Raw genomic sequence first — 8,263 nt, 5'->3', positions numbered from 1 at the left:
TTCATATATATATATATATATATATATATATATATATATATATATATACAGTAATATTGATGATTCCTTGAACTTTCCCTCATTTCACATTGATATTTAACTTATTAACTTTCATATTTTCTTTCTGTCATAGGATTGTCCTGATAGAAGATGCCACTGACTGTCTAATGTCATTCTCAGATTTTATTTATTCATTCCAAATCCAGTTCTATTTTGAAGGTAATAACTTATAATTTAATATAATAAAAATATCTAACAATATGAAGCTGCAGTTTTTGCTAATTATTTACTTACTTACAGGTGTTATTACTCAAGCACCCAATCACAAAACAGCAATGATGGTTTCGTCACCTTGGAATTATAAGCTTCTATCGCATTCTGAGCAGTTTTGAGATATTGAGCTTCAAAGTTTTTGCATTCCATATAGTGATATGGGATATGGGGAACAAGTCACTTTCATACATCAGTTCCAAAATGTACACAACTTGGCAGATAGAACCTTATAACTCCAAGGTGATGATATTTAAAGGTCTGGCTTACAACAAAAGCCGCTCTGACCTTGAGAGTTTAACAGCAGTTGTAACAAAAGGACAGAGTGACATCATCAATACCATGTGAAAGCGTTTCTATGGTTACTCGAGGCTCCGTCGTTCATTGGAATGATCTGATCCTCATTCACTTTCGCAGAGTTTGTGGAGAGTGTGTCTGTGATTTACCAAGACCTGCTGTCTGGGAAGAGCCCAAACACTGTCATAGTCCCGACCTCCACCTCGGTGGAGCAGTTATCCAGCGCAGCCAACGAGGAGCCGGACGCTCAAGGCGGCGTAGACTCCTCCATCTTTTGTGAATGTATAGAAGGACTTTGTGAGAGGTTTAAACACAAGTAAGACAAAAATAAGACATTTTTTAACACTCATAATTCATTCATATAGTGTACTATTATAGTATTTATTCATATTTTGAATTAGCTTTTATGTTTATATTTTTTATTTTAATTTTAGTTTAAGTTTTAGAAATTTTGTTATCTGCTTCTGACAGTTTTGTTTTTTTATTTCTATTCGACTATTTTTGTTTCAGATGCAATTTTAGTACTGTAATTTGGTTACATTTTATTTTAGGTGTCCTCGTTACAATGTAATTATACATATAAGTATACTGAGTAATTTTAATTAACTACATGTACTTACTATATGGTTAGGGTTAGGATTAGGGTTTGGCTTAGGGTTACTTGCATGTAATTATGCATAATTAATTGTTATTATAATAGTAAGTACATGTAACGTGTAACAAGGACACCTTAAAATAAAGTGTTACCTAAAATTTTTAACTGTTATATTTTATTTTATATATTTTATTATACTAATATTATATATATATATATATATATATATATTACAATTTCAATTACAGATTTTTTAAAAATAGTTTGAAATAACTTCAAGTAATTTTATTACTCTTGAATTTGCTATTTAATTATATTCAGTTTATATTTAAATATATACTTATATTTAAATTAAATTTTAATTATTGCATCAATTATAATAATAGACTTATATAGTAACTTGTTTATCGCAAAATATAATGGGACCCACTATAGCCATCCTCACTACTAGAACATGAGAGTGATTTCTTTTCTTCCAAGGTTTCCTTCCACTGTTGCCATTAAGGAGATATTAGAGAGCAGTCAGCGAGTGTCTTTCTATGGCTTCCTGATGGCCTTGGCCAAACATGAGGGAGTAAACCAAGACATCGGTGAGCATTAGATGATGCTTAAATGTATTTCTGAATACAAGTAACTTTTAATAATTAGAAATATAAACTGAACGCTTTATCTTGTGTCATATATATTTATCAGGTGCTCTTCCCAATAAACCGGACCTGCTGATTGATCCAGAGATGGACCAGGAGCTGGAGAGACTGTGAGAGAGACGGACTTGCTTAAAAGAGTATATTACAGTCACTTGCTGGTTAAATATGAACTGTCTGTTATTAAAAAAAGGGGAACTTGCTAACAATCTTTTTATATTTAACACCTTTTTTAAAGCTAATATACTAGCATTTAACACTATGATTCTGTGATTCTTCCAGCATAGCTCAAGTCGCCATCAGCCCGACCTCCAACAACAACAGCAGCAGCAGCGCTGCGGGACAGAAGGAAACGTCCAAGAAGGCCTCACCGCGCAAGTCCCTGCACCAACGCAAAAGGATCGAAATGGAGAGTGATGGTTCCACGGAGGAGACCGACTCTTCTGAGAATTAACATGCACAGACCTGCTTGTGAGCATCTTAATGTTTTTTTTTAGACAACTGTGCCGGTTCACTAATTTGATTAGAAAAATGATCTTCCAATAGTGCTGATACGTGTCTGTGTTCACTACTTTCCAGTTCTATGGGCTTCTCTGTAACCCAACTACTTCTGTTGCTGAAGCAAAAAAATAAACAAACCAGCCTGCCATGTTGTGCCTGAAATGTCAAAAATTTATATGAACTTGTTTGTAGAAATGTAAAAAAATATAGTAGTAGAGAAATTGATCTGTGATGTACATTTAGAGGTTAAACCCAGAGAATGTCACATTTGAATGCAATAGTGTATATATAAAAATTATTTTTAGTTTAATTAAACATAAGGTCAGTAAGTTTAATTAATTTACATTTAAAGTCTTTTTGACTTTTACATTGTTACACTATATATATATATATATATATATATTTACAATAAATGTTGTTCTTTTGAATTTTTCTACTGTACATTGATAATTTTTTGAGCACCAAATCAGCATATTAGAATGACTTCTGAAGGGTCATGTGACACTAAAGACTGGAGTAATGATGCAACACAGGAATAAATGACATTAAGAAATATTAAAATACAAAACTATTTTAAATTGTAATAATATTTCACAATATTAATGGTTTTACTGTATTTTCGATCAAATAAATTCAGCCTTAGGGAGCCTAAGAGACTTTCAAAGACATTTAAAAAATCTTACCAATCCCCCAGTTTTGAAAAGTCGTGTATAAAAATCTTTTGTTTGTGTGTATACACATAGCCACACATACACTTTTAATAATTACACACCAGGACAATCCATTTACAAATAGGATTTAACTTTATGGGTTCCACAGAACAGTTATGATCATTCAAAAAACAACAACAACAACAAAAAAAAACAAACCAAAACAATGTACAGTGAGAAATGAAATAGGCACAACTTGTGATTTTGCAGGATCGGTTCGCAGATATTTTTTGCAGACACAAATGATCCTAATAACTGAATACCACCTTTCAAAATGGCCGTACCAAGCAAAACTGTTCTACAGAAAACCATTTGGCCTGTTGATCTATTCAATGAAAACTTTGCTCATTTAGTGAATATTGCATATTAGTTAAGCGCATGCTGTGAGGATGTGCCATTTTGAAAGGACTGGTGAAGATGGGTCCATTATAGGCCTTGGCTTTAAAACCTTTCTTTTTGTATCTGGGCCCTGGGGAGAAAAAATTAGCACACATTTTTTATTACCAGACAGCTGTATTCCTCAGCACCATTTCTGTCATTATGACAGTAATGTTGCATCCTCTCCTTATATGTTTCATTTGCCAGAATAATATATTTTAAGATCTTTCCATTTCAATAGAATTATAAATAAGATATATATAATATATAAAAAGAAAATATAATTATTTGGTTTTCACAGCTACATACGTCAGGGATACCGAGATTGAAGCAGAATGCGAATAAACCCAGACTACGTTCTGTTTAACAGAGCAACATATGGGAATATAAACACACATAAACACTAAATACGAGAACCAAAAAGAAAAAGCATTCACAGACGTGAGCATGGATGCCATATTGTATTTGTGAGACTCTGTAGTGCTCAACTGACTGAAGAAAAACGGCAGCAATTACCCTATTTAACATACAACGCTTGAAATTGTGGCACAGCAATGCTCTGGATCACGGGTTCATAACCTTGGGTTCAAAGCGGTGCTAACCACCCTTTCAAAACAATGTGAGAAACGTTGGAAAGTGGTCTTCAACCCGGGGTTTCGCATAGTGGGACACCAGATGGACAGACTGGGCTGAATTCAATTACTCAGTTCACATCCATTCTGTGAGTGAAGAAGGACATGGCCCAATATAGCTTTGGTTTCAGATAATCTTTGATTTTGGATCCAGTCTAGCTTTAAAGCAACCGTATGTGTTAAAAGAGTGGAATTCGCTGTCGTAATTACAGTAAAAAGTACACGTGCATTTGTTGCTGCCGTAAAGCAATCCGCCCTTTTCGCGGTATTTCGTAGCCACTCAGCAAACTCACACACTCCCAGGCATTTGTGGAGGAGCGCGGGAAAAAAAACAGAAACCATTCGACTCAGATTAAGTGAGCAATCAGAATGATTTTGAAACTGATATTTCAAGGTACATTTTTTTTTACATACAGTTGTTTCAAGATCTCCTTGTGATGTTTCATCCATCATTAATGCATCAGACATTGTGCTCCGAATGAATTCAAAACCAGACTTCGCACAAATGATTCATATAAGTCACAGTAAACTTTTTTTTTTGTTATTAAACTTCATAAGGCTTTACACCAGTCAGTAATACTCGAGTTGTACTATGTGAAAGTAGTTGCGCTGTAGCTGATATCTGTTTCGATTTTAACATTTGTCTAAAATAGACATCATCAACATTATATCATCAACATAACACGGTACAAAGAGGCTCAAAACCACCATCATGCGACACCTCATATAGTATGTGATAATGGAAAAATACAAATAGACTGAAGGTCATTCGAGGAAGATGTCTTCTGTCGGACAGGAATATTCCATATGTTCTTTGTAGAACTGCTGAAAAGCTTTCCTGTAAAAACATAAGTATTTATTTATATGCATATCTATATTATATGCACTGAAGTCATATTTTAATTGCATTTTGGGAAGGTCTATGTGATTTTAGATCTAGAATGAGTTTTGTTTTTATTTGTGCTTTCAAAAATTGACTCAGGAGCAGAACTCATATTTCTGCCTCAAAAAGCAGAATATTTCTGCCATATTTTAACATAACATATTTTTACCACTAAGGCCCTGTCCACACGAACGCGGTTATTTTTAAAACCGCAGCTTTTTCTACGCCGTTTGGCCGTTCGTCCACACGCAAACGCAGCACCAGGTCACTGAAACCGAACATTTTTGAAAACGCCTGCCAGGGTGAAGATTTTCAAAAACTCCGGTTTGCAGTGTTATCGTGTAGACAGCGAAACCGGAGTTTTTGGCTTGTGACGTTGTGACGTGTTATCTCCGCCTACTGGAAACTTTTTCAGGCTTCTGATTGGCCAACATGGCTTTACGGTTGAGCTTATATTGCCACCTGTTGGTTTGGCATGCTCTTGACAGTGCTTCATATAGCATGCGTTTGCGTTTTCATGTGGACAGAGATTTTTTTAAAAACAGAAGGAAAAACTCTGTTTATAAAAATACCCGTGTACGTGTGGACATGGCCTAACTTGTAAACTGTTAAAGACAGACCAAATTTAAAGGGATAGTTCACCCAAAAATGAAAAGTTTGTCATTAATTCTGTCATCAAAACCCTAAGACCTTTGTTCATCTTTGGAACGCAAATTAAGATATTCTTAATGAAATCCGAGAGCTTTCTGACCCTGCATAGACAGCAAGGGAACTACCACATTCAAGGCCCAGAAACGTAGAAAGGACATCATTAAAATAGTCCATGTGACATCAGTGGTTCAACCTTAATTTTATGAAGCTACGAGCTACAAGCTAAAACAAAAACAACGACTTTATTCAACAATTCTTCTCTTCCCTGTCACTGTCCTCCTCCATTCACGAGAGTACCATGACGCGTGCATGTGCATTCCTCTGCTTGTAAACAAGGCGCAGCGCATGCTTGTTCTATGTCAGCAGCACCACATGCGTGCGTCATGGTACTCTCGTGAATGGAGGAGGACAGTGACAGGGAAGAGAAGAGAAGAATTGTTGAATAAAGTCGTTGTTTTTGTTTTAGCTCGTAGCTCAAAAATATCTTAATTTTTGTTCCGAAGATGAACGAAGGTCTTGCGGGTTTGGAACAACATGAGGGTGAGTAAGTAATGACAGAAATAATTCATTTTTGGGTGAACTATCCCTTTAAGCTACAATGTTGTTAACCAATGGTATATGCTTTTGTTGAAGGCACCAGCCTGCATTATTTTAACTACTACTACTTTGTTCTTCTTTTTTTTTAATAATCATGTTTAATAGCAGAATTCCTGGTGAAAAACTACATTACCCATGATTCTTCAGAGAATCTCCACCAATTACATCAAAATAACTCTTTAGAGCTCTTTAGAGTCAGTCTCTCTATAATATGCTCTCAAACTACTTAAAGATTTTGTATATATAAACATATTTTGCAATAAACAAAACATATTGTAATCAACATCTTTAAATCAGTAGCTTTATATTTCTCTATTGCTTTTAATTCAATTGTCATTCACAATGTTTAATGCGATTGTTCTTTCCCTCATTAAAACCACAAAGTCTTGCACCTTTGTTTTTGGTCCAGTTTTCATATACTTCTTGGCTTCAAATCAAAGTTTGTAACATTGTGAATCACCTTGTAGCCGGTTGGTTTAGTTCATGGCTTATAACTTTTTTTACAAAGACTTTTTCACTATGGGAAAAATAAATAGTGGACAGGCACTGTTGCACTGTATTTTCCCTTTTGACCAATCAGCAAAAAGACACGAATGAGAAAAAAAGAAAGAAAAGTAAAGAAAACTCAACATTTTGTGGTTTTTAGTCCATATCTTTTAGCCCAGCATACTGCTAAAAGTTTACTTTTGACAACAAGATTTTGTAAAAAATTGAGTAAAAAATTTCTGTTTCTTGGATAATGGACCATATATGTTAATTTACTTTATCTAATCAAATGCTTACTAGAATGAAGATGATATGCCGCCTGCAACTAACTAGCAACATCACCTAGCAAATAACCATGTATACTACTGTATATGCAGTATACATAATGATTTGTAACATACAAAAAGCAGTATGTTAAATGAGTAGGAAATGTTCCACAATAAATTAGTTAGTGTTTCAACAAGAAATAAGTCAAATCGAGAAACAAAAATTGTTTGTGGGATCTTTAAGCAACTAGAGCACTCACCCAACAGATTCAGCCAGTTTTGTGGTTGTATCATCTGAAAAGAACACATGACAGGCGAATCTCTGGTATGCTGGATGTTTCGTTATTACTCCAAAATACCTGAAAGAAACACACAGAGTATTTACAGTCTAGTATGTTGTTATTGTTGTATGTTCTCTTTTTTCCTGTAGGGGGCGTTGTAACTATAGATGGGTAAAAATTGGGTTATTGTTTTTACAGCTTTATTCTTTTATTCAGCAAAGATGCATTAAATTAATCAAATGTGATAGTAAAGACATTTATAATGCTATAAAAGATTTCTGTTTCAAATAAATGCTGTTCTTTTGAACATTCTATTCATCAAAGACCATTTATAAAATTATAAATGTATCTAACCCTAACCCCTAATTCGCTTATTTTCACATCAGAACAAGTCAAAATGGACAGAAAGGATCTAATAATAGCACTTTGAGAGAAACCACGCATTTCTGTTCAAACTCACTTCTTGTTCTTCGGATGGCACCCACAGAAGGAGATGTTTTTCAGCTGAAAAAAGTGAAAGCACTTCTCACCCTGTAAAATACAGAAAGAAAGATTGAGTGGTCTAATCAGCAGCAGGGATTGAAACATTAGTGTAAGCTGCAGCCACATGATGTCAGTGCGGTGTGAGGTTGTCTGAGTATGTACGCTTAACTCCTGAATCCAGTGGTTTACATCACTGAGCGCGCTCACTAATTCACTCAGAGGGGTTTAGGTTGCGAGATCCCCCCCACATTATGGCTACAGATTACCATTCGGTCTTAAGACGCTTCATTGCATAACTGTGGGACTGCAAATGTTGCATCATAGAGCACAGCTGAGTGGAAGAGCATTTTGGTGACAACATAGCTACAATATGAAGCAGAGGCAGGAGGAATCATTTGACCTTGAGGTCAAAGGTCAATTTTTATTTCCAAATAAGGAAGTCAAATCATTATTTATCCATATTATAGATCTACAAATGGTAATATTGAGAGCACTTCAAACTGTGTCATGTTATTCATTCCTACTATGCTATTTCATGTCATAACATTTTTAAAGATAGAAATCATATTAGTTATTTATTTAATATATA

At 34.7% G+C, this 8,263-nt stretch overlaps 2 protein-coding genes across 3 annotated transcripts in view; one reads left to right on the top strand and one right to left on the bottom strand.

The window, feature by feature from the left end:
- cstpp1 (centriolar satellite-associated tubulin polyglutamylase complex regulator 1) overlaps positions 1-2,569 on the top strand; it is a 4,318-nt gene extending 1,749 nt beyond the window's left edge. The window contains exons 5-9 of one of the 2 annotated variants that reach the window (XM_016511432.1): positions 134-219; positions 688-883; positions 1,643-1,752; positions 1,856-1,919; positions 2,089-2,569. In XM_016511432.1, the coding sequence (XP_016366918.1) occupies positions 134-219; positions 688-883; positions 1,643-1,752; positions 1,856-1,919; positions 2,089-2,260 (628 nt within the window). In that variant the 3' untranslated portion in view covers positions 2,261-2,569. Of the gene's footprint in view, positions 1-133; positions 220-687; positions 884-1,642; positions 1,753-1,855; positions 1,947-2,088 lie in introns of both variants that reach the window. The other variant, XM_016511433.1, reaches the window with a different exon arrangement.
- A 1,082-nt stretch (positions 2,570-3,651) lies between these two features.
- LOC107707405 (C-Jun-amino-terminal kinase-interacting protein 1-like) overlaps positions 3,652-8,263 on the bottom strand; it is a 20,815-nt gene continuing 16,203 nt past the window's right edge. Inside the window, exons 11-13 of the mRNA XM_016511394.1 lie at positions 7,652-7,722; positions 7,171-7,269; positions 3,652-4,865 (exon numbers count right to left, since the gene is read on the bottom strand). Of these exons, the coding sequence (XP_016366880.1) occupies positions 4,793-4,865; positions 7,171-7,269; positions 7,652-7,722 (243 nt within the window). The 3' untranslated portion in view covers positions 3,652-4,792. The remainder of the gene's footprint in view (positions 4,866-7,170; positions 7,270-7,651; positions 7,723-8,263) is intronic.

Source organism: Sinocyclocheilus rhinocerous, unplaced genomic scaffold (assembly GCF_001515625.1).
Source record: "Sinocyclocheilus rhinocerous isolate Xijiao unplaced genomic scaffold, SAMN03320098_v1.1 scaffold534, whole genome shotgun sequence".
Classification (NCBI taxonomy): domain Eukaryota; kingdom Metazoa; phylum Chordata; class Actinopteri; order Cypriniformes; family Cyprinidae; genus Sinocyclocheilus; species Sinocyclocheilus rhinocerous.
The sequence above is the reverse complement of the archived record's forward strand: the minus strand, read 5'-3'. Positions and strand labels throughout refer to the sequence as shown.